At 39.6% G+C, this 27,171-nt stretch overlaps 3 protein-coding genes and 1 long non-coding RNA gene across 9 annotated transcripts in view; 1 reads left to right on the forward strand and 3 right to left on the reverse strand.

Moving 5' to 3' along the window:
• NPRL3 (NPR3 like, GATOR1 complex subunit) overlaps positions 1-27,171 on the reverse strand; it is a 374,812-nt gene that overhangs the window by 290,471 nt on the left and 57,170 nt on the right. The gene's annotated exons all lie outside the window — the stretch shown is intronic.
• Positions 10,461-12,039, reverse strand: LOC142463043 (hemoglobin subunit beta-2-like). Its single transcript, XM_075565260.1, has 3 exons — positions 11,881-12,039; positions 11,362-11,584; positions 10,461-10,732 (listed from the first exon to the last, which is right to left on the reverse strand). Exons 1-3 carry the CDS (start codon positions 11,970-11,972, stop codon positions 10,604-10,606), a joined length of 444 nt encoding a protein of 147 aa, XP_075421375.1. The 5' UTR covers positions 11,973-12,039; the 3' UTR covers positions 10,461-10,603.
• On the forward strand, positions 14,733-20,136 carry LOC142463047 (uncharacterized). The gene is made up of 3 exons (XR_012787350.1): positions 14,733-15,470; positions 19,344-19,515; positions 19,924-20,136. It is a non-coding gene; the product is annotated as an uncharacterized LOC142463047 (long non-coding RNA).
• Positions 22,627-24,376, reverse strand: LOC142463045 (hemoglobin subunit alpha-1-like). The gene is made up of 3 exons (XM_075565268.1): positions 24,069-24,376; positions 23,462-23,666; positions 22,627-22,875 (listed from the first exon to the last, which is right to left on the reverse strand). The coding sequence occupies exons 1-3, from the start codon at positions 24,359-24,361 to the stop codon at positions 22,747-22,749; spliced, it is 627 nt and encodes a 208-aa protein (XP_075421383.1). The 5' UTR covers positions 24,362-24,376; the 3' UTR covers positions 22,627-22,746.

Consider the following 27,171-nt stretch of genomic DNA (forward strand, 5'->3'; position numbering starts at 1 on the left):
CGGTCCTCTCAACGGGACCTTCCTCAGGGCAGTGCAACTACAGACTAACACAAGCACCCATATATACCCCTTAACACATACTAAAAAACACCTGAAAACAATCATGAACTCCAAATTGTAATCCCAGATACAACCCACATTTCTAAACAGCCAATCCAACATACTGATACTGGTACGCACCAATGAGAGAACCTGATCTAAGCATATGTGTACCTAGTCACATGATCAAACCTTGATAACAACATAATGACATCACAGTGCATCCTGTTTACGTAACCATGACTACTTGAAACATCTAATGATATTCAAATGCGCATAAATGGTTAAAATACATATAAAATGCATAGCCTGAACAGCAACTCGCCATCAGTGCTTGGAGATACATACTGTGGATGTTACAAAGCGTGCCCGTAAATGAATACGTTAATGCAAATGGTCCTGCAAAGCATGCACATTGTCCAGGGAGCAGTGGTCAGGGTGTAACGGGCAGTCAATCATAAATCGCATAATGGCAGCGCGTCCGTTGGGTCTAAACACTTCCCCAACCTGTTGTGCATGGAGAGCGGGTGATTCTCATACAATGCGCGCCGTGGAGCGTAACCGCGCATGCGCAGTGTGCTGCTGACAACCCGAACGCGTCCCTGACTACAGCAGAGGGTATGCGTGTATCTGTGCTAATGCGCATGCGCAACGCTGCGCAAATAGCGCAAGCAGTATTAAAGAGCATGAGGCTGTTGCTCAAACTGCGTAATGGCAGAACTGAAACGGAAACATGGGCACAATAAAGAAGGCAGTAGCATACTAAGCACGAATAGTGGCATTGTCTGTAACAAAGTAATCAAAGGTTAAACATTTTAAATGCATGGGTGAACCTGAAATCAGGCCCACAATAAAACCAAAATCATAAAGTTAATGTCTATAACATAGATAACTGTATTCCAGAAGGAACATGGTAATTCATGGCATATATATAGCCCTATCTTGTAGAGTGTTGGTGTAATTACCGTAATCAATATATTAGACTCCCAGAAAAAAAACGTAATATATACATGTATGTCTACTACAAAGTGGCATGGCTAAAGCCTGTAGTACCAACCAGCCCATCCAGATGTACAGATGGTTAAAGTGCTGATGTATCCACATGCAACCAATAGTGGACTGTGAGTTGTTTAAAAGATGGACACCGAGTGTGACTACACACCCAAAAGTGAATGAGTGAATAAAACATGCAAAAAAATGCATAAAAAATGCATAAAAAATGCATAAAAAATGCATAAAAAATGCATAAAAAATGCAAAAAAATGCAAAAAAAGGGAGGGGGGGGGAAAGAAGGGGGGATAGAGAAAAATGCGTAACGGGTACAATGTGCAATGAGATAATGTAACAATAAAACAATCACTATACACAAAAATATTCACACTACAGAATTTGTATATGATTTTTACAGAAAACAGCCTAATTTCAGATCTTCATTTAGTCCGTAAGGAGATATGGTCTTGAGCTCGTATATTAGTCTTGCCTCTTGTTGCAGAAGCAACTTGTTCCTATCTCCCCCTCTGGGTGGTGGCAGTACCTGTAATATAGGCATACATCGCATTGTGGCTAGTGAGTGCCGTTGTTCTTTAAAATGTCTGGCAACCGGCAGATATTTAAGCTCACTCTGTTCATCCTTGCTGTTCAATGCTTTCCTGATCGTGGAGCGATGGATGGCTATTCTCTCCTTCAGCATCCGTGTAGTTTTCCCCACATAGCGCAGCCCACAGGGGCACGTGATCATATATATATGTGTGTGTGTGTGTGTGTGTGTGTGTGTGTGTGTGTGTGTGTGTGTGTGTGTATATATATATATATATAAATATATATATATATATATATATATATATATATATATATATATATATATATATAAATGAGTACTTCAGTATTAGGTGATACCTTTTTTATTTGGACTAACAATTTGTCATAGGACAAGCTTTCGAGAGTTCTCCTCTCTTCCTCGGTCAGCAATACTGATTAACAGAGGAATCTATGGCTAAAACAGAGGTTAGGAAAGCAGAAAAAAAACAGAGATTTAGATAAGGTGGGCGAGAAAGGGATGTTTGAAGAAGGTGACAAGTAACAGCATGGAGGGGAAGGGGACGCTGCATATATATATATATATGATACATATAATCAGGGGCAGATTGGAGGTTAAATGTGGCCCAGGGCATTTCACTTACCTGCTGGCCCTCTTACAGCAGCGTCATGTGATTGTTTGTTGTCATGGCAACACGTCCGTTTGAAAAGATAAGTCTTACAAAAGCCCCGCTCTCTCCCCTGGCAATCAGTTTCCTTGTTGTGGGGAAGAGCGTGGGACCTCTGCAAATGCGGGTATGCTGTAGGCCCTTGCTGCGGCCGTGCTATGGCACGTTCACAGCACTAGCCCACCGGGGCAAGCTGGAGCATTCCGCCCATGTATATGTAACGGTGTTTCCCCCCCCAATCTCATATTGGCCCCTTACGTGAGGAAACTGCCCTATGTTACATGTACTATAGTGTGGTGCACCTGCTGGCTTACAGAACTCCTCAGTCTTCCGCGGTGATATGGGGAAATACATCAGTACTGGCTCGTGAGGTAATGCTGAGAACTACTCACTTCTGGTACAGCGCCTCCATCTCTTCCAGGTCCCCACGACAGCAGGGAGGAGTCTCTGGAAGAGAACCTCTGGGTGCAGCTTCTCCCTGAATTACTCCATTCTCAGGCAAGAAGGTTCTTTCAAATTGGACATTCTTTATTGTCATCTTTAGTGGCAGACTGCCCATCATTGCGGCCGGTCTCTAGCCGCTCATTATAAAGGTTGCCCACCTCAAGGAAGTCCCTGGACACCACTCCTAGTCAGGGCCCTAGAAGCTGTCCTTGCTCTTCCCTTACTCTCTAATAGAGTAAGAGGAATAGTCTGCCCACCTCTCCCCTAAGGGAGGGCCACAATCCTTTCCAGTGCCCTGGCACTGTGTTGGGTCAGACAGTCTAATTCAAGTGGGATGAGTCACTCACACACACACTAAATTCAGGAAGTGATCATACTATATAGCTCCAGTAGGCACCACCCCTGTGTCACTGTAAGTGGACACAGAGCATAATGTCACTTCCTTCACTACACAATACACATCACAGAGGATGAGGGCAAACCTCATGATTACTCCTGGCAAACCTGCCCTTTTAACAGGGATTATTGCACAGGAGGAGAGAGGCATGTAACCCCAAAATTACACAGGGCTACATATATAATTGCTAATCTACTTTCAATTTCTCTGCGGGTCTTTTGATGCCTCCCGGACCCCATGAAGTATTATAAAGTACGATCACACCTGATGAAGCTTGCGCGATATGCATAGGGTGAGAATCTGCACCAAATAGAGAGTTCAACCATCCGGTCGCCAAACATCGCGAGACAACACTGATCATCACGTGATGCGGAAGCACTCTGCATTTAACACCACGGACGCCAGGGCTGGCAGAGCAGACCTCTGAGGTTTCCCTGAGTCGGGGGTACTCAATCTGCGCTTATTCATCTACAAATCCGTGAGTGCACTGTGCAACTTTCATGTTTTAATTGTTTCTATTAAATGTATTACGCTATGTTTTGCTTTATGCAAAATCTCTTCACATACAGGCATACCCCGGTTTAAGGACACTCACTTTAAGTGCACTCACGAGTAAGGACATATCGCCCAATAGGCAAACGGCAGCTCACGCATGCGCCTGTCAGCATGTCCTGAACAGCAATATCGACTCCCTACCTGTACCGAAGCTGTGCGCAAGCGGATAGACTATAGAGCCTGTTACAAATGCGTTATTTACATCAGTTATGCATGTATATGATGATTGCAGTACAGTACATGCATCGATAAGTGGGAAAAAGGTAGTGCTTCACTTTAAGTACATTTTCGCTTTACATACATGCTCCGGTCCCATTGCGTACGTTAATGCGAGGTATGCCTGTATTTAGTTACGCCAAACTGAAATGATGATCTGCAGAGGGGAGGAGATGTCCAGAAGCCCCTCAGTGATCTATTGGATATATTTATAAAAATACTTTATTAAGAAGCATTCCTGTGAGTTTATACTATTGGAGTGGTAAATTGCACAACATGTACAGACTACTTTGTATTTGCGCTATAGGTTTATTCTTTCTGGACTTTGCCATTTTCTCTCTGGTTGACAGATAACCTCAGCTGCAGGGAAAGTTAAAATTATTTCACTACAGATATCGATTGTTTTTAAGTATTCGTTTTGTCACAATTTCCTTAGGAATTATTTTATTGCGCTTTGTGCGCTGTTCTATTTTTCCTTCTGATATAATATGAGTCAGGGTGTCCTGTATCACTCTGTTTGCCTGTTTTCCTCTCAGTCATTGCCACTTAATTGTAGGAGATTATCACCCTAGACATATCTCTTTTCTGTATACAGTACATGAACAGCTTTGAAAAATGGTACTTCTCATAATGTATCCTCTAAATGGATCCATATCTAAACATAGATACTGTAGTTGGTTTTTGTATATTGTTTATTCTTTAACATATTTCTGTGTTTTTTTTCTCTCTCAGAACTCCTCTGCTCTAGTTTGAACGCTTTGCACAACATTGGTAGCTATTTTGCTGGGTTTCTTTCCCTTGGTAACTAAGGACACGCTCATGAAGGAGCTGGTCTGATGTGTGCTGGCCTCCAGAGAGGATTGGATGAGATCCGACAACTCTGCACAGTCACTAAATAAGCTGTATGCATCAAACATCCAAACATGTCATTCACTAAGAAAATGTGACTTATTATAATAGTTCCTTAGTTGGGAATGGACAAATGTTTCCATGACTTTGGATAGGATAAAGTAAGTAGTATTTATATATATATCTAAATATATAGATATATATATACATATATATATATATATATATATATATATATATATATATATATATATATATATATATATATATTAATGACCAATTGGTTAACTGAGGAAGAAGTTCATAGGTGGCTTGATAAAATTAAAGTAAATAAGGCACCTGGCCCCGATGGCATACATCCAAGAGTTCTCAAGGACTTATGTTCAGTAATAGCCAAACCATTACATTTAATATTGTACTCCATTTCCACAGGCTCAGTACCACAAGATTGGCGTAAAGCAGATGTGGTGCCTATATTTAAAAAGGGAGCTAGATCACAACCGGGGAATTACAGACTTGTGAGCCTGACTTAAATAATGAGGAAGCTATTTGAAGGTTTAATACGGGATAATATTCAGGAATACCTAATGGAAAACAGAATTATTAGTAATAGTCAGCATGGATTTATGAAGGAAAGATAATGCCAAATGAACCTTATTTGTTTCGTTGAGGAGGTAAGTAGGAATTTAGACCAGGGTAATGCAGTTGATGTGGTCTACTTAGATTTTGCAAAGGCTTTTGATACAGTTCCACACAAGAGGTTGGTGTACAAAATAAACCAAATTGGACTCAGTAAAAATATATGCACCTGGATTGAAAACTGGTTAAAGGACAGACAACAGAAGGTTGTCATAAATGTAACATTTTCAGGTTGAGCTAAGGTCATGAGTGGAGTACTTCAGGGATCGGTATTGTGACCCCTGCTTTTTAACTTGTTTATTAATGACCTTGAGTTTGAATTCGAGAGCAAAGTCTCCATCTTTGCTGATGACAATTGTGTAAGGTAGTAGAATCAGAGCAGGATATAATTTCTCTCCAGAAGGACTTGGCGAGACTGGAAACGTGGGCAGATAAATGGCAGATGAGGTTTAATACAGATAAATGTAAGGTTGTGCATTTGGGAAGCAAGAATAAACAGGCGACTTACAAATTAAATGGGGATAAATTGGGGGAATCCTTGATGGAGAAGGATTTAGGAGTGCTTGTAGACAGCAGGCTTAGCAATAGTGCCCAAAGTCATGCAGTAGCTGCAAAGCAAACAAAATCTTATCTTGCATTAAACGGGCAATGGATGGAAGGGAAGTAAACATAATTATGCCCCTTTACAAGGCATTAGTAAGACCACACCTTGAAAATGGAGTACAAATTTGGGCACCACCCCTTAGAAAAGACATTATGGAACTAGAGAGAGTGCAGAGAAGAGCCACCAAATTAATAAAGGGGATGGGCAATCTAATTTATGAGGAGAGGCTAGCTAATTTAGAATTATTTACATTAGAAAAGAGGCATCTAAGAGGGGATATGATAACTATATACAAATATATTCGGGGACAGTACAAGGAGATTTTAAATGAACTATTCATCCCAAGGGCAGTACAAACGACTCAGGAGCATCCCTTAAGGTTGGAGCAAAGGAGATTTCACCAGCAACAAAGGAAATGGTTCTTTACAGTAAGGGCAGTTAAAATGTGGAATTCATTACCCATGGAGACTGTGATGGCAGATACAATAGATTTGTTCAAAAAATGGTTGGACATCTTTTTAGAAAGGAAAAGTATACAGGGATATACCAAATAAGTAAACATGGGAAGGACGTTGATCCAGGAAGTAATCCGATCAGGGGTGTAACTATTCATCCCAAGGGCAGTACAAACGACTCAGGAGCATCCCTTAAGGTTGGAGCAAAGGAGATTTCACCAGCAACAAAGGAAATGGTTCTTTACAGTAAGGGCAGTTAAAATGTGGAATTCATTACCCATGGAGACTGTGATGGCAGATACAATAGATTTGTTCAAAAAATGGTTGGACATCTTTTTAGAAAGGAAAAGTATACAGGGATATACCAAATAAGTAAACATGGGAAGGACGTTGATCCAGGAAGTAATCCGATCAGGGGTGTAACTATAGCCCGGGAAAAGCTCTGGGGCCCGTGCTGTTGGGGGGCCCGCTTAGGGTTGCCGATAGGGGGGAGAGCTGGGACATTTGGCCCAGCCCTCTAGCCGACAACCACAGAAGTCAGGGCCCCTTCCTCCTCCAGTCTCCTTAACAACAACTTGCCAACTAGATCAGGAGCTGGGAGCTGCGACGAGGAGGGGGGATTGCAGAGAGCAGGCAGCAGAGGCTGGGGACGGAACCGAGGCAAAGAGCTGCAGAGCGCTGCCCGCCCCTGCTCTCCATGACATCAGGGGGAGGAGTTACTATGTGCTGCTTTTGGAAGGTATGCTGTGTGTATGTGTGTCAATTTGCTGTATTTGTGTCAGTTTGTTGTGTGTGTTTGTGCGTCAGTTTGTTGTGCATGTGAGTGTGTGTCAATTTGCTGTGTGTTTCAGTCTGTCAGTGTTCTTCAGGATGCTGTGTATAAATGTGTCAGTTACAGTTTGCTCTGTGTTCTATTTGTGATTCAGTGCCTGTCAGTGTGCTGTGTGCCTCTCAGTGTGCTGTGTGTGCCTGTCCGTGTGCTGTGTGCCTGTCAGTGTGGTGTGGGCCTTTCACTGGGCGGTGTGTGCCTGTCAGTGTGCGGTGTGTGCCTGTCAGTGTGCTGTGTGCCTGTCAGTGTGCTGTGTGTCTGTCAGTGTGCTGTGTGGGCCTGTCACTGTGCGGTGTGTGCCTGTCAGTGTGCGGTGTGTGCCTGTCAGTGTGCGCTGTGTGCCTGTCAGTGTGCGGTGTGTGCCTGTCAGTGTGCTGTGTGTGCCTGTCAGTGTGCTGTGTGTGCCTGTCAGTGTGCTATGTGTGCCTGTCAGTGTGCTATGTGTGCTGTGTGCCTGTCAGTGTGCTATGTGTCTGTCCGTGTGCTGTGTGCCTCTCAGTGTGCTGTGTGCCTATCAGTGTGCGGTGTGGGCCTGTCACTGTGCGGTGTGTGCCTGTCAGTGTGCGGTGTGTGCCTGTCAGTGTGCTGTGTGTGCCTGTCAGTGTGCTATGTGTGCCTGTCAGTGTGCTGTGTGTCTGTCAGTGTGCTGTGTGGGCCTGTCACTGTGCGGTGTGTGCCTGTCAGTGTGCGGTGTGTGCCTGTCAGTGTGCGCTGTGTGCCTGTCAGTGTGCGGTGTGTGCCTGTCAGTGTGCGGTGTGTGCCTGTCAGTGTGCTGTGTGTGCCTGTCAGTGTGCTGTGTGTGCCTGTCAGTGTGCTATGTGTGCTGTGTGTCTGTCAGTGTGCTGTGTGTCTGTTAGTGTGCTGTGTGTCTGTCAGTGTGCTGTGTGTCTGTCAGTGTGCTGTGTGTCTGTCAGGGTGCTGTGTGTCTGTCAGTGTGCTGTGTGCCTGTCAGTGTGCGGTGTGCCTGTCAGTGTGTGGTGTGTGTCTGTCCGTGTGCAGTGTGTGTCTGTCCATGTGCAGTGTGTGTCTGTCCATGTGCAGTGTGTGCCTGTCCGTGTGCAGTGTGTGCCTGTCAGTGTGCGGTGTGCCTGTCGGTGTGCGGTGTGTGCCTGTCAGTGTGCGGTGTGTGCCTGTCAGTGTGCGGTGTGTGCCTGTCAGTGTGCGGTGTGTGCCTGTCAGTGTGCGGTGTGCCTGTTAGTGTGCGGTAGGCCTGTCAGTGTGTTGCATGCCAGTCAGTGTGCGGTGTGTGCCTGTCGGTGTCCTGTGTGTCTGTCAGTGTGCGGTGTGTGCCTGTCAGTGTGCTGTGTGCCTGTCAGTGTGCTGCGTGTATCTCACTGTGTGCTGTGTGCTGTGTGCCTGTCAGTGTGCTGTGTGCCTGTCAGTGTGCTGTGTGCCTGTCAGTGTGGTGTGTGACTGTCTGTGTGTTGTGTGCATCTCAGTGTGCTGTGTGCCTGTCAGTGTGCTGTGTGCAGTGTGTGCCTGTCAGTGTGCTGTGTGCAGTGTGTGCCTGTCAGTGTGCAGTGTGTGCCTGTCAGTGTGCAGTGTGTGTCTGTCAGTGGGCAGTGTGTGTCTGTCAGTGTGCAGTGTGTGCCTGTCAGTGTGCAGTGTGTGTATCTTAGTGTGCTGTGTGCCTGTCAGTGTGCGGTAGGCCTGTCAGTGTGTTGCATGCCAGTCAGTGTGCGGTGTGTGCCTGTCGGTGTCCTGTGTGTCTGTCAGTGTGCGGTGTGTGCCTGTCAGTGTGCTGTGTGCCTGTCAGTGTGCTGCGTGTATCTCACTGTGTGCTGTGTGCTGTGTGCCTGTCAGTGTGCTGTGTGTATCTCAGTGTGCTGTGTGCCTGTCAGTGTGCTGTGTGCCTGTCAGTGTGCTGTGTGACTGTCTGTGTGTTGTGTGCCTGTCAGTGTGCTGTGTGCAGTGTGTGCCTGTTAGTGTGCAGTGTGTGCCTGTCAGTGTGCTGTGTGCCTGTCAGTGTGCTGTGTGCCTGTCAGTGTGCGGTGTGCCTGTCAGTGTGCGGTGTGTGCCTGTCAGTGTGCTGTGTGCCTGTCAGTGTGCTGTGTGACTGTCTGTGTGTTGTGTGCATCTCAGTGTGCTGTGTGCCTGTCAGTGTGCTGTGTGCGGTGTGTGCCTGTCAGTGTGCGGTGTGTGCCTGTCAGTGTGCGGTAGGCCTGTCAGTGTGTTGCATGCCAGTCAGTGTGCGGTGTGTGCCTGTCGGTGTCCTGTGTGTCTGTCAGTGTGCGGTGTGTGCCTGTCAGTGTGCTGCGTGTATCTCATTGTGTGCTGTGTGCTGTGTGTCTGTCAGTGTGCTGTGTGCCTGTCAGTGTGCTGTGTGTATCTCAGTGTGCCAGATACCAGCAAACAATAAAATAAACAGTGATCCCTTCCCTCCCCTGCCCCTCCTCCTTTTTCCCCCTCCCTTTTTTCCCTCTCCCATTTGCTTTCCCCAGTGTCATCCACTCCTACCTACCAGTTTCATGTATTATATATTTATTCCTTATATAAATGTTGCCCAGGGATCAGGGACCCCCATAACCAAACTCAATGGGGGTACTGATGAATCTCCCCTGCTGATCAATACTCCCAAGTGACCCCCCTGACCCAAAGAATAACCCTCAGTCCCCCAAAACTTATCCTCCCCTCAATTCTGCCATCTCTGCCTGACCTTCATCCCCATTTAGTCATCTTTCTCTCCCTCTCCCCCAATATGTCTCCCACCTCTCCATGTCTCTTTCCCCCTCCCCCCAATGTCTCCCACCTATCCATGTCTCTCTACCCCTCCCCCCAATGTCTCCCACCTCTCCATGTCTCTCTCCCCCTCCCCCCAATGTCTCCCACCTCTTCACGTCTCTCTTTCTGTCCCCCTCCCCCCAATATATCTCTCACCTTTCTATGTCTCTCCACTTCCCCCAATATGTCTCCCACCTCTCCATGTCTCTCTTTCTCTCCCCCTCCCCCCAATATGTCTCTCACCTTTCTACTGTATGTCTCTCCACTTCCCCCAATATCTCCCACCTCTCCATGTCTCTCTTTCTCTCCCCTTCCCCCCAATATATCTCTCACCTTTCCATGTCTCCTTTTCTCTTCCCCTCCCAAAATATGTCTCCCACCTCTCCATGTCTCTCTTTCTCTCCCCCTCCCCAAAATATGTATACCGACCATTCGTTTGATCATTGACCTTATCTAAATGATGTTAATTGGCTCAGTTTAGATGTCAGTGAAACACATGTAATCAAAATATGCATAAAACTTGTTTTTATTAGGAGCTGAATTTTATTGCTACATTTTGAAAACACAAAAAACATTTCCATAAAAATCCTATGTTGTGTAAGATGTTGACTTGTAGCTTATCACTGCGCTCAAGGGTGCTCCATTCATGATTTAGTGGTATGCTTTTGCCAATCCATCAGCCACGACCCCAAACATCTTCGTAATGTCAGCTTGTATCTCAGGGGTGAACTCTTCATGGAAGTGGTGGGCCAGGACAATGACCAGGACGCCACCGAAACGCTGTCAGAAACAAAACATGTACATATATATAAGACTTCCATTCTGGTATATATAAATATAGTTCTATTTTTTCCTTAAACAAGATATACATATTAGATCATATATTTTGTATTTGTTTTATGTACAGGCAGTCCTCGTTTTACAACGCTTCTTTTTAATACGAATGGCTTATCCAACTCTATGCAATGCTTACCTATGTTCATTTTTACAACGCCAAAACAGCTTATCCAACACTCTTACGATGCTTTGCAAAGTTGTTTATGTGTATATAATATATATATATATATATATATATATATATATATATATATATATATATATATATATATAAATATAAATATAATACAGTATATGCACTATATAATTTGTGTGTGCTGCATATCTTATTGTCTGCGTAAAGCATTTTGTGTATTTTAGCATTTAAACAGTGTTCCTATGGGGAAACGTGTTTCGCTTTACAACGTTTCGCTATCCAACGCCATTTTGAGTAATGCATTGTGTCGGATAACCGAGGACTGCCTATATGTGTATATAGTTATGGTGGGGGAAAAAGGCAACAATTTTATTAATACTCCAATGATAGTCTTGAATAGTAGTCAACCTATAATGTTTGATGATAATCATTTTACCCTGAAGTTGGCTGGATCCACGTGAAGTTTCTCGGAGTGGTACTTGCTGAGCTGAGCATAGTATCCTTTCACATCGTCCATGTGCTTGATGGCTTCTCCAATGGATGTCACCACCTTGGCACCATGAGCGATCACCTTGGGGTTGTGGCTGATGGCCTCTGCGCTACCTAGGTTACCAAATGTGCTGAAGTATCTCTGTGTCCATGGGTAGACGATCAAAAGCCTTGTGAGATTGAAACAATAACAATATTTACTATACAGTAAACACATATGCCCATAATCACTTTAAACAAGTGGTACTGTGTTGTTACACAAACATGGACCCACTTTTGCAGCATAAATACTCTATTTACACTGTGAACAAAAAGTTTTGCACACATTTAACCCCATGTATCCTACAGTTAGTGTTATATGGCTATAGTAAATATAAATATATATATATGTATAAAATATAAATATAATCGTATACATACGCATAGATATAATTATTATATACATCGATTCTTTGGGGTAACTTACCTGGCAAGAGCTTCTCCTCCAATGGTCTGAGCACACACCTTGGCCCAGATCCCGTTGATGTGCTGGCGCTCGCTGTCTGTCCAGTGAACCATGGTGACTGTGATGAGGTTGCTGTGAGCTTCTGCAGAAGGAACCCGTGCTCAGACCCTCAGCCCCGCAGGCTTTAAGTAGTCTTCTCCAGGCCCCGCCCTCTGCTCCCGTGCTCAGCTATTGGCTGGAATGGAACACAGAGGCGGTGCCTGTCCCAGCAGCAGAGGGGGTGAGTTCAGAGCTCTGACAGCTGTTCTATACTGAACCATTTAATGCATTCCAGGTAAACGTGACAAACCTAGGTTTATTGGGCACTTAAAGTTAGTGTTGATGTTTCTTAATCCCAGGGTTTACTATGAATAAGTAAAGTTTAAAATCACTTACTATGGCCTCCCTTGGGTTTATTTGCCCCTTTCAAACGAATAAAATGTTTCTTCAGCTTAATACATCAGTAAAAAATAAAATAAACACAAATAAAACATTTGCTTATTGGGAAAGGGTAATGTATCAAGCCAAAAAAAGGGGGGGGGCAACATTGGAGTCATAAACATTGCAACATATTTATGAAAGAAAAAGCTCCTGAATACAATGACATTTTCTGCGTTAATACATACAGTAATAGGTTTGAATGTAAAGTGGAAAGAGAGAAAAATAAAGTGTATACGTATAACACACACACACACTTGTGTCCTGGTTGCGAAGCTGGGTACAAAATATTATCTTTCTATTACTTTCAATGTTGCAAACATGTTTGTTAATTGATACACCTAGGGGCCTATGCAGAGAGCAGCGAATTTTAAAAATGGCGAATTTCATAAAAAGGAGCTTTTTTGGAGAGTTTTAATCTCCATATGCAGAAAAGTGCGAATTCTGCTATGTTTAACATGGATGCGTCTGGCGAGTTTAAATTGGCGAGATGCGCGCTTCGGAAACATGTAAAAACAAATTCGCGCCTTTTTTTTTCCCTTTGCAATGGCCGCGAGCGCCAGTTTTTTTTGGCGAGGCAAAACGGAGACAATCGCGCCATTTTATTGGCGCGAACAGCCGCTAGATGCCGTTCGCGCCTCTCTGCATACGGATATATTTTAAACTGGCGAGATTGCGGTTCTCGCCAGCCGCGAGGCGAGTTTTACAAATAGAAATGAAAAATTGGCGCGATTTTCGGAAATCTCCATTTTCTGCTGTTTTCTGCGCGATTATCTCCAAAAAATGGCGAATTTCGAAAATTCGCTGCTTTCTGCATAGGCCCCCTAGTGTTATTTTTAGCACCATATATTCTGCACTGGTGCAGCCGGAGACTTTGCGGTCTATTGACTAAAGTCCCCCAGCTGCAAAGGTCGGACAGAACAAGTATATAAAACAGAGCCATGTTCCTCAGAGAGAAGGAATCGCACTGAAAGCTGCAGTATACTGTAGGAGTTGCTCCTTTGATTAATCTGGTGCAATTCTTTTGCACAGACTTTGCCCCAACTTTAGTAAATAACCCCCTTTGATATCTAGCCCCAGAGTATCGTGGCCCCAGATTTATAAAAGAAGAACTGTGTTGGGGTGAATGAGATGTTATTCCTTTGAAAAAGCTTTCAGTCCAGTTTTGCTGCCAAGCGACTGATACAGTATATAACCCCCCAAAAAGAGACTGGTATACACACACACCCCTCAAAGTCTTCGAGGCTTTTCTACTAAAATGGTATTTTAATTTTTAGTGGTGCGACAACATTTTAGCTCTGCAAGTTGTGAAAACACTTTATAAAACCTTCATGGTTTGTATGAATGCTTCATTAATTCATTGTTTGAAAAGCATTTTTACACCTTGTATCATGTTGAACACCTGTTTGATACCATTTCAATTAAAACCGAATTCTGTGTAGTTCCTTATTTATAATTAGAGTTGATAAATATCAATTATCAGTGTAATATGGCTTGTAATGGCCATACTGTTAAAATACACGTTTCCGTCCCACTGTATATAATGAAACATCCATGCTGCATGAAATACATTTTGGGTGATGATAGCAGCTTCATTCTGTGCCAGCACTATTAGCAGACCTTTAACGATTTACACCAAGTTTGATTCATTTTTTACTTATTTTTGGGTGCAAAGAAACCTTTTTTTAATACATATAATTAACGTGTAAGTCAAGTGCAACATTTGCTGTGCGCAAAACTAATTAATGTTGATGGCGCAGATGGAAACATTTGCAATTAGCACTGTATATATGTGCACAAAAGCACAACTTAAAATGCGATTTCTTTGCACCAATTTTTTGCCCAAAAAGACAATTATGATGCTTAATTCACAGGCTTGGGGCAAAAAAAATGCACATCCCTATTAATCAATAAGACAACTGCAGCCCATACTACAATAATACTTGTTTTATACATACTGCACCTGCATACTGTACATATGTACATGCATGTACAATAGGAATTTTCTGTTTGCTAATTAAATATTGTAAAACTGATGCTGAATGTATTTCCCTTAAAACTGTATTTGCCTTATCAATTCAATACGGTGTCAAGGTTTCTAAAATTCAGTGTGAAACTGCATGTGTATTAAGCTTGTTCTATAACATTTAAAAATTACTTTCTTTCAAAAATTACACTGTAAATAAATTAACTTTAGTCCATATGTTTTGCTATTAGAATAGATCAATTCTGTATTCTTCCCTCGTTTAAAATGTATTATTTACCTGAAATAGTTAGACCTTTAAAATATATTTATATGTATATTCAAAATATATTTTGATTTCTGTATTTTTGTAATGTATTTGTATATTATTCTGATTTTTAGAAGTGTAGTATAATAGTTGAATTATATATCATATTACTATATGTTTATATATTAAATGATGTGTAATGCATTAACCCATTATACAATTATATTATGTATAGGATTCAATGTAAAACGTATGACATCTTAATGTGAACAACAAATAATTGGTGCTACATGTATTGTACATTCTGTCTATTATTATACTTTTATGGTTTAATAAATCTGGTGTTAATATTTATGCCTTAGTTTAGTGGCTGGGGAGATCTGATCCATCACCTCTAATTTATTTAATGATATAAAGCAAATACTGCATGTTAAGGGATCAAACGCTTAGAACTGCAAAATAACTCAATCAGATTTATCAAAATAAAAAAAAATATATGATTTTATGGAATTCATTTTATTTGATTAAACTGGTGTACTTGCACCATGTTTCTTATGCATTTCAGAGACTCTTAAAAGTACCCTGTATTGTTTGTTTAACTGTAACTTGGTACTAAGGAGAGAAATTACAACTTTTTTCAAGGTATCCCAAAATATTTGCATGTTACATTCATTAACTCGTTTGTATCATAATTAACTAATTAAAGAAAAACAGTTATTTTTTAATTGATCCATACACTGGTTATTTTCTTTTTATGCAATGTATTTATTCTTTCTGGTATTAACCATATTGTTATACTATATTTTACTTAACTATAGCTGACTGAGAACGAAGCATTCAGACCAGGGATTACTAAGAAATGGATTAATCTCATTTACTGCAGATGTATCTATGAATTCAGAGGTACTTTTTATAGAGGGAAGTCAACTCATTTTTTAAAGATTGACAGTGTTATTTTCTTCCATTCTTTTTATTAATGAAAACGAAAATGTATGCAGTGACATGTAAGATTTACAGTACAAATGCTACACTTTTAAATATGTATTTGTTTCTTAGGAATTGATGAACTGCAGCATGGAGAATATGTTTAAATACAAACGTGTGTGTGTGTATGTGTGTGTGCGCGCACACGCATGCATATATGTACTTTATGTATACACACACACACACACACACACACACACACACACACACACACACACACACACACACACACACACACACACACACACACAAAGAAAACTAATACTTGCAGCTGAGAGGAAGGGGTTTGGATTAGCATTTGAGGTTATGTTGTAGCTGCTGTTTTATCTTTTCCCTGTTGGTTAATGATCACACATACATTCATAGTATAGTAAATGAATATATACATATACACACATACTCTGTTTTGCAGATGTTTTTTATAGCCCTTTCTGGTTGTATGCGGTAGCCCTGCTACTGTTTTAGAAGTGTGTACCTAATGTTGGTCATATATTATATTACTGGAAATGCTTCAATTGACATGAAAAACAAAAATCCATGAAATGTAACATACTAAACGGTATATTAACAGCCAAACTAGTTTGTATTCTATTGACTCGTAAGAAATATTTAGCAAGGTTAAAGTAGAAGTTTGGCTCATAGCCACGTAGACTGCGTGTAAGGATATCACACACCCAAAGGCCTGAAAAACAGAAGATCAAAAAACGCCCTAACTGGAAATTGTGATAAAAAAATGATGTGCACAGTTGATATCCACTTTTGGAACATGAATATCTTTCTGCAGTTTCTGTCATCTTGTATAGTGAAAGCATTACACTGCAAATTGTGTTAGTTAATGTATCCATATCTTTGGGGGTTAATTACCAAAGTCTACTTGATGCACAATTGGTGCAAATAACATAATTAGATCTTTTGCACTAATACTGGGCTATCATTGCATTGCATTAGTTTATCACACATGGCTTCTCCATTTTGGCTTTATTTTTGTTAAATAAATCATGACACGTGTAATATGTCATGTGTTGTTGTTCACCTGAGGTTGTATTTACCCAATTTTAAGACCTGCTAAGGAACAGATGATTGTTATTATGTCTTGATATGTAAAACCATGGAATTCCAAGAGGGTGTACTTTCTTTTTCACACAACTGTATATATATTAGTTAGTTAGTAAATTAGACTAGACACTCAGGTTACTTAAGCTAAATTTAAATATTTATTGACTGTATCATCCATGTTTGGGTCCTATTCCAGGACCTTTCACAAAATACAACAGTGCAAACTAGAAACCCTTACAAAGACAACCACTTACTGTGAAGCTACAAAAAATGTGTGAAAATGTTGGATGTTGGAAACAAAGGAAGTTAGCTGGAAACTGGCAGCCTCTGTATGTTTACCTAGCAACAGTGTCAACAAAAACAATAAAGTACATAGCTTACACAAAAGTGTGTGAATAAAGTAAAAAATACAGGGAAACTTTAGTTAAACGGATACTGAGTATGTGTGTTACTGTTCAGCCAAGGGGGGTTAAAATAATGGTAATCGGTAACCAGATGAGGAAATGCATAGGTGAATATTGGATAATGGAGCTAGAGCTGGCAGACACAGGCTTAAAAGTCAGATAGGCCCGAAAATGGCTGACACACATGAGTAGGGGAGGGAAGGGGTTGGACAATGTGTCCATACAAGGGATCCCACGTTACCTGGCAGCTCCTGCAATGAATGCTAACCCTTGTTACATAAATTGGACTCTGGTATACTGCAGAAAACATATAGCTGGCAGTATAACTGCAGTATATCCGGGTTTTATTTATGTAACCCATTCATTGATCAGGGCTGGATTATTCATTCGGTGCAGTAAGCACGTACCTAGGGTTCCCCAAGGTTAGGGAGCCCCCAAAGGTGCATGTGTCGTGACGTATCGTCGCATGGCTAAGTCATTATGCCCCAATGCTGCAGGAAAAGGGCCATTTCACGGAAAGGCCCCCAAACTCTTGGTGCCTTGGGGCCCCAGAGGGTCTTAGTCTGGCTCTGTCACTAATGATGTAGTTAATAATTTTTTTTAGATTATAAATTTACTGCTCCAGCTGCACCAAGGCAAGTTACTGAGTGCTGCCCTTCACATATGATACATATAGATAGATGTGTGCGTGTGTGTGTATATATATATATATATAAGCAAAAAAAGAGAGAGAGCGCACGCCCCATAGCATAACACTGTTGTATATTTATTTAAAATGGGGGAAGGGAAGGAACAGGGGGGGGGGGGGAATCAAACTCACAAGATGTAAGAATATAAAAGGCAGTTTGTGAATAATATCACCACCATCCGGTTCTGCTGGGCAAAATCACCTCCCGACCACTGATCAGCCCTTTGAGAAAGTCGCCGACTGGTGACGAAACGCGTCAGGGAAACTGAGAGCGCGATTACGTCACGAAGACACTGCGCACGCGCCTGAGGCCAGACACAGCGCGGGAAGAATACAGCGGCCATTTCGGAAGTGGAGAGCTGAATTTGGGCAGCAGATAAACGGTGTAGCGGCGTCCCTGGTATCCGGTTTGCAGCCGTCCTGATCAGCGGTCGGGAGGTGATTTTGCCCAGCAGAACCGGATGGTGGTGATATTATTCACAAACTGCCTTTTATATTCTTACATCTTGTGAGTTTGATTCCCCCCCCCCCCCTGTTCCTTCCCTTCCCCCATTTTAAATAAATATACAACAGTGTTATGCTATGGGGCGTGCGCTCTCTCTCTTTTTTTGCTTGTAGGTACTCGTGGAGGTGGTTTATCCCATTTGAGAGCAGCCGAAGACCCCCTTGTACACATCCATACCAATTCATATGGACTGACTATTGAAGGACTGGTTGGACTTTTTATATTTTTTTCATGTTTTTCATTTTTTAGCACTTTTTGTATTGTATATATATATATATTTTTTTAATAATATTTTTCATATTTGTTATATATTCTTTAAGGTGTTGTGTTATGTAGAATAGAATTTCTAATATCACGGTTAGGTATAAATTATCCATTATTGCACAATTGTAGTTTAAGTAAAATTTTAGGTACACTTTAAGAATCATATGCACTTTATTTATATAGAATCACTACAGTTCATTCACTTATAGTTCACCTAGTACTACTCTGGCGCCACATTTTTTTTGTTCATATATATATATATATATATATATATATATATATATATATATATATATATATATATATATATATATATATATATATATATATATATATATATATATACAGTGGTCGACAAATCACCAAAAAATCTACTCGCCGAACAAAAAAATCTACTCGCCACCTAGTACCACACGTGTGCTGCTTGGGCCAATAGGAGCTCGCCACGATGATAAATCCACTCGCCCGGGACGTGCAAATGTATAGGTTTGTCGAACACTGTATATATATATACATACATACATACATATGCAGGGCACAAACCACAAGTTACTGAGTGCACAAAAGTTACGGAGCGCTACCCTTCACATATGATACATATAGATAGATGTGTGCGTGTGTATGTGATTGTAGTTTTATATATATATATATATATATATATATATATATATATATATATATATATATATATACACATACATATGCAGGGCACAAACCGCAAGTTAGATATAGGTAAGTTTTTAAGGGTCTGTGTTGTTCTGTATACATGAGGTATAACATAGAAGATGTGTGTGTGTGTGTGTTAACGGCCCGGAGCACATTACAAGAAGAAATTACCATTGTTTGGGCACCGATGATACTTGACTGGATTTCAGGGCATATCAAAAGACAAAGACAACAACTGTAACATGGGTGGATGAAATTAGGAGATTTGTTGGCGCAACATGGCAAACAGAGGGATTCCACCACAGTACCAGGAAGATTATGGGGAGGACTTTATTCAACAGTTCTGTGACAAGGGCTGAAGATGAAAGAAGTAATTATACTGTACGTAACATCAACACCAAATTATTTACAGATAACCCAATGGGGGCTACCTATACAAGGGGCAAATGTCCAAAAATCCAAGTGACTACAGAATACAATTGATGCTAAGGGCAGCACTTTGTGTATTACGCTCTTAATCCTATTATAAAAAGTTGTTTTGCCCATGTGCATGAACTTGTGATCTAGGGAATAAGGTGGAAGATTTAGAGTAGACTTAGCCATGCATGTTATCACTAGATGTATCAAATGTTGTCTCTGGGTTACTGTAATTATGTTCCCCATTTTTTTTTAGAGGCAAAGAGATTTACCTGAGTTTACCTACAGTACATTCTTAAGACTAACAATTTACATAAAATGCTGGATTTTTTTTTTTTTTTAATAATATGAGGTTGTTTATATTTATTGCAGATGCAAACAAGGAAAAAGTGTTACACAGACACATTGAAAGAGACTTTTTCAAATACTTCATTCAGTGTAACCAGATACATTTCTTCAACATCTCTACCTTATTACTAAAGATTGTATATCTCATCTTTTTTATCCTTCTGGAAATATAACAGTAATTAAAAAAAGTATTCAGTATCAATTACTGTGTGTGTGTGTATATATATATATATATATGTGTGTGTATTTTTTTCCCCCATACATTTGTAAGCATATACAAGTATAATCTAATGCAGATTATCAAATAAATGTTTAGGGTGTTACATATATAAAAAAAAGTATATTAGGCTCACAATTAAAAAGCGGCTATGTGTCAAATCATTATCGGTCTCATTCCATATCTCGCCAAATATTAAAAAGCTATTATATATTAATTTTTATATGAATTTTGTATAATCCATCCAGTCACTTTTCCACACTATTTTATTTGTAAACAAATTTGACATAAGAATATGAATGTACATTAAAATTCCAATGAATATAAAACACTTCTAACACTATAATGGAAAATCATATAGGGGCATACTGCATGCACTCAACATTTTCTATTTGACTAAGACATCAAAAATGTTATTCAACACGTATAATAAATAACAGCTCATACAAATGGGATGCACAGATGTCAATTTTATGTAGTATCTGGTGGCAAAAAAAAATCGTTTAACCAGTATCAAAATTGTCCGCCAAGGTAATATTTATCAAAGTCTTGTGGATGATAAACTGAGGCATATATTACAAATAAGAAGGAGAATGTGATGTGTTTTTCCCTAATCTCTTATCTTTGAGAGTTGTTATAATTAGACCATTTTAGCCCTCCCTGCATTTATACCTTACAGTATGTATTAAAATCTTCCTGGTGCAAAACTGGGGGGAAAGAAATTCTATTACACAATGGAATAGTTTTATTTGCTAAATCTTGTGCTGTTTTAAAGTCTTATAATTAACCTCTAATGTGTTTTTACTAATAATTGCCCCATTATATTGTACAGAGCACCCTTTAGAAAAAATACCTCAATAGAGAAACAAGAGCACTGTAGCTACAGCACAGTGGTAAAGAATTACTTGATTTACATGTTATATTGTCACTTTCTCCCTTCTTTCTCTGTCAACAAAAACGATTCTGTCTGCGGAGTACTGTAAATCTACACAGACACGCCTCATATGTACAGTAGAATCCTGAATTGATATGTATTAAAGGATGTTAATGTTTTTATATTTATTTGTTACTTGTGCTATAGTTATACCTTTTGCATGTTGAACACTTTGATACATAACGCTCAAATAAAGGCATTTCCCCCTATATATCCATACTATACTTCTCTTTGTATCAAACTATTTTTCACCTCTGTTGGCCAATGTGCATCAACTTGCACTTTGCTAAGTGACAACCCCCTTGACTCTTGGTCTGTCTTAGCGTATTAACAGATGACTAAACGTTACCTTGGTTGTATGTGCAGGCTACAGTAACTAATATTTTTTATTATGCTGTAAATCTAAATGTACGGAAAACGTGTGTGTGTGTGTGTGTGTGTGTGTGTGTGTGTGTGTGTGCGCGTGTATATATATAAATATATATATATTTCTGGTTTCATATTTAATATATACTGTATATCCTAATATGTGGAATAGGAAATATTTCATTGCCCTTGAACATGCAAATGTAAGATTTTAAGGACAAAGTTATATTAGGTTTTTCATGACCAATTTTACCATAACATGGATACACCTTCTGGGATAGTTAATGGAGAGGTGTGATAGTAGTGATTATTCACTAACCTAAACGTCTACTTCTTTAATGGAAAGTGGTGGATTGTTATCTGATCTCCTCCTTTATTTCCTTGTACTATAAATATATAATACATATTTCCAAGTATGTGAGGGAGCTTTCAAATACATTCCCTAAATTCTTGGGCTGTTCTGCATACAAGTACAGTATTGTACCATTCTTTTTTTAAATTGCACTTGAGGATTTAGAGTAACTGCTGTGTAAAACATGAGTTAAATGCAAATATTATAAAATAAGGTGTGGAACAAATATTTGAAATAACCGAAAATACATACTGCTCACCTCACTCGTATAGCTAGATAAACATTTTATTAATGTTTTTTGTATATTCATTTATATTATTATATTTATATTCATTTATATTATTATATTTATTTTACAGAGCTATGAATAAATGTTCGCTTAATGTAACCATGCACATTCTTCAAAGGTTTACACTTAATGGTGCATATATTAAAGTGACAGAATGATGCACACACACACACACACACACACACACACACACACACACACACACACACACACACACACACACACACACACACACACACACACACACACCACACACACACACCACACACACACACACACACACACACACACGTACTACAATTAATTATTTTGTTTAAAACACCTGCAACCTGTTTTTTGTTCCCATATCTTGTATTTTCACCCTCTGCTGTGTGCTTAGACGTGCCTTGGGGGTGTTTTCATCACTGGTTGTATTTATCATGATTTGAAGTATGACCTTGGGAGGGGTTTATGATCTTTGAAAATAACATATAGCCTTCATATTTCCAAGACATGCCTGTAAGCTAAACCTATCGATTGTCCTAGTCTACTCTATTAACAATAAAAGCAACAGACACACAGCTGCAGAGTAAAGTTAAACATGTTTATTTCAGAACATTGCGTGTTGTGAATAACAAGTTGTTTCCACTTGACTGCAATACATTGAATAAGGTGATGATGTTGCACCCTCTGCTGTTCCCTGCTGTCCTTTAACGGTATTTGGATGTCAGGACTCCGGAGACTGCACACAAGAACTTATCCAGGGCGGTGTGGGTTGGAGCATCGAATTGCTTAGGGAAGTGAATGGCTACCACAACCAGGATGTTTTGACACAGCAGCTGTTAAAAAAAAAAAGCAAAGAAATTAGGAATGCAGATGTGTGTTTTTTTATTATGCGAAAAGGGAAAAGAGTCATTAACATATGAACCCACTTTGCTCATTAAAATACAAAAGATTTCTTCACCAAAGCAAAATCCTCTCATCTTCAGAAATATAACAGGGAGTTATTTGATTTCTTATGATACAACAACATGTGTGTGCGAGTGTCTCTTAATTTGTGTGTGTGTATACTGTATGTGGAAGTGCTGTGTGCTGGGTGATAATGGGGAAAGGCGGGGTTGCAGACCTGCCTAAGACATGCAGATGAGCATACAGTTATATTTACATTTGCATATATATGTGTGTGTGTGTGTGTGTGTGTGTGTGTGTGTATATATGATATATGTGTGTGTGTGTGTATATATATATATATATATATATATATATATGTGTGTGTGTGTGTATATATGTGTGTGTGTGTATATATGTGTGTGTGTATATATATGTGTGTGTGTGTGTGTGTGTGTGTGTGTGTGTGTGTGTGTACTGGATATACACATATAGTAGATATAGAAAGGCATATAGATCACATTGTCAAGTACTTACTGGGAAGTTGCCAGGATCCACTCTCAGGTCAAAAGCATGGAGGTCACTCAGCTTGCTCAGAGTGCCTGAAATGTTGTCAATGTGGCTGGCAGCCTCGTTCAGGGCATCCATCACCTTCTTGCCGTGGGCGCGGATATTGGGAGAGTCCTTGCTGAAGTCGAAATTGGGGAAGTAGGTCTTGGTCTGGGGATTGGAGAGGAACATCCTGTGGAGAAGGAAGAAAAGAGGCAGGTCAGGAGCTACAGAGACCAGCGGTACAGAAGGAGCTGAGAGTAACCCAGACCGCGGGTCACCTCCTGGCACATGTATAACCAAGGACTCCCAGCTACACGGGTTATACACAAGCTACAGTGCCAGCCATGTGAAGGGCAGCCATGTGAAGGTCAGCCATGTGAGGGGCAGCCATGGGAAGGCCAGCCATGTGAAGGGCAGCCATGTGAAGGCCAGCCATGTGAGGGGCAGTCATGGGAAGGCCAGCCACGGGAAGGGCAGCCATGTGAAGGCCAGCCATGTGAGGGGCAGCCATGTGAGGGGCAGCCATGTGAAGGCCAGCCATGTGAGGGGCAGCCATGTGAGGGGCAGCCATGCGTGGGAGAGCAGTATTTACCTGTACAGGGCCTCCCCCCCGAACTTGTCGCTGTGCGCCGCCACCCCGGGCCAGATGGCCTTGATGCATTTCTTATCATCAGCGTTGAGAGCCATGGTCAGTTCGTATTGTTCAGTGAGCGCTGGACACCCGATGCAGCAGCCACAGCACCGCGCCTCCTTATATACAGTGCCAGGGCTGCGGCTGGGGGCCAGGCGCCCCGCCCTGCTCGCCACCCACTGGGCTGGCGCCGGCCCAAGTCCTGCCCCGACCTGCTGGGATCCACACGCCTCTTCTATCAACTCGTGGGCCATCGCCAGTATACATGACCTCGCCACCTCCTCACTTATTTCATATCTGTTATATATATATATATATATATATATATATATATATATATATATATATATATATATATATATATATATATATATATATATATATATATATATATATATATATATATATATATATATATATATATATCAATATAAAAAAAAATATATACACACACACACACATATATACATCAAAATAAAGATATATATACACACACACACACACACACACACACACACACACACACACACACACACACACATATATATACACATATATCACAATAAAGATATATATATATATATATATATATACTTTATATATATATATATACACACACACACACACACACACACACACACACAAATATATATATCTTTATTTTGATATATATATATATCAAAATAAAGATATATATATATTTGTTTATACACATTGAGATCACTTGTCTTTTATGCAAATATAGTGTGTTATTAATGTGTAAGCCAAATTAACTATGATGTGTTACAGCACACTAATGCAGGTTTATAAGATTACAAATAACCTTTATGGTTCATTCAAATAATGTGTATATAAATATTTCTTATTGTGTTTGATGAAAACTGAGCAATAAAGTGATATAAAACAGTATATTCCAGTAATGATAGGTGTATTTAAACGGACTAGATAGTCACCGTTATATGGAGTGTTCTCTGTAACCGGAAAAGTAACATTGTCCCCTAATATACAGTATTGTTATCACTGTATGTAACTTAAACATATAACACTTCAGCATAAAATAACATTGTGAGATCTTTATCTGACAAATAAATTATAGAAATCTATGGAAACCAGAAAACATACATGCAAACCCATAAAGTATGTTAAGAAAGGGGTATTACAGGCAGTAATGCAATGCAGAGATACCATTAATTTGTAAAGAGTAACATAATACAATGGTAAATAAATGTGCATTCATTGTGCTTTGATCTTGAAATTAAAGCCCTAACCAAAAGTGATACACGTAAACATTTAGCAAAACTTTAATGTATAAGGACGTCAAAATATTACATTTTCACTATCTCCTGTATCTGTAAATGAATATTTAAGAGGGTACATTTCACATATATTTATTTTATCATTTTAAAAACTTGACAAATTCAGGGCACATGCTCTTATTAATATACTACTGGAGGTAATAAATATAATAATTATACTTTCGCTCTTTCAAAGTAAAACCTTTACATGGCTCGGATTAAAATAAGGAACTGTTAAATAAAACACATCTATGCTTTGGTTTTACGCTTAAGGTGTTAAAAAGGAATATTTCTTCATCCCATACAAAAGAAGAAACACATGTAAAAGTTGAAGAAACAATAAATCTTACACATTAAAGTATTTTAATATTTATTTAACGTTTTAAAACAATTTAAATTCTCAGAACTACTGTACAAATATATATTACATTTGGTGCAGTTCAGCTCTCCCTTGAATGTAACAGGATTGTGTAGCACAAGAGGAGTGTGTAAGCACACAGATCCATGCCCTGTGTGTCATCTCTTTCCTAGTGAACACTGGTAGTTTGTCATCTTTGTTAACTTGAGCAGCCACACAGTGAATCCGCTTGTTAGCGATGCATTTTAACATTTTTTTTGTGTTATTGAAGGTTGATTTATGATACAATATATCTACAGTATAGAATGATTGTTTTATTTTCAAACTCATTTTAACACATTGTGTGTCCACACTGAGCCTGGGGTTGTCAGATGATATCACAAAGCCCCTTAAGGGGGAATTTATAAAGGCAAACGTAGTGCAACTCTGGGGCAAAATTCTGCACCACATACAGGGGGGTCTATGTACTGCAGTGTATCAAAGCAAATGTGGTGGCACTCTGAGGCAAATAATATGCCCCATGGGGCTCATGTACGAAGATCGTATTTCAACACATTTTGTGCATCAACATTTTAGTAGTACAAACCTCCATAAGCAGTGAGTAATATGTATGAAGGTTGTTATGTCTATATATATATATATATATATATATATATATATATATATATATATATATATATATATATATATATATATATATATATATATATATATATATATATATATATATATATATATATATATATATATATATATATATATATATATATTGCATATACACGTGGTTTGAAAGGCAGTTTGATAAATATACAGGGGGAAATCCGTGTCATAGATATATAAGAATGAAGACACTAGTCTGGCAAACAAAATATATTAACATCGTATTTAAATGTGCATAATCAAAGATATCAAGCATGCACACTGTACATATGCAGAACATAAAGAGTCTATACTCGCGAGGCAGGGCTGCTACCCAACACGTCCTCTCTTGTGTGTGCCAGCTATGTAAGTGTTTATTATACGTGCATCAGGTCACGTTATGTATTTAGCTTATGTTTGCTTGATATCTTTGTATATGCACATTTAAATACAAATATTTTTTTGCAAGACTGGTGTCCTTCCAATTCTTATATATGTATAAAAGATAATTTCCTTGTACATATGTCATTGTATTATGGATTCAATGGTTGATATTTCCTTTATATGGGGATAATGAGACTATACCAGGTCACTCAATTTAGATTCAAGGTGCACACTGTATGTTTGTTTGATAATATTAGAGAAAATTGCACCCACAAATATATAGATGTTGATTATGTTGTAAACTTGTCCACTGTTTTTTTATATTATATTATTGTTTATAAATTGTAAATTTATAACTAGCATTAGTAAATATACATTATAAACATAA

The sequence above is a fragment of the Ascaphus truei genome, chromosome 11 (genome assembly GCF_040206685.1).
Source record: "Ascaphus truei isolate aAscTru1 chromosome 11, aAscTru1.hap1, whole genome shotgun sequence".
Lineage (NCBI taxonomy): Eukaryota > Metazoa > Chordata > Amphibia > Anura > Ascaphidae > Ascaphus > Ascaphus truei.

Coding starts and splice junctions, on each gene's coding strand:
- LOC142463043 (XM_075565260.1), bottom strand. CDS start 11,972: ATGGTTCACTGGACAGACAGCGAGCGCCAGCACATCAACGGGATCTGG. Junction 11,585..11,880: donor GGAGGAGAAGCTCTTGCCAG/GTAAGTTACCCC, acceptor CAATCTCACAAG/GCTTTTGATCGTCTACCCAT. Junction 10,733..11,361: donor TGGATCCAGCCAACTTCAGG/GTAAAATGATTA, acceptor TGTTTCTGACAG/CGTTTCGGTGGCGTCCTGGT.
- LOC142463045 (XM_075565268.1), bottom strand. CDS start 24,361: ATGGCCCACGAGTTGATAGAAGAGGCGTGTGGATCCCAGCAGGTCGGG. Junction 23,667..24,068: donor GGGGGGGAGGCCCTGTACAG/GTAAATACTGCT, acceptor CCTTCTCCACAG/GATGTTCCTCTCCAATCCCC. Junction 22,876..23,461: donor TGGATCCTGGCAACTTCCCA/GTAAGTACTTGA, acceptor TTTTTTTAACAG/CTGCTGTGTCAAAACATCCT.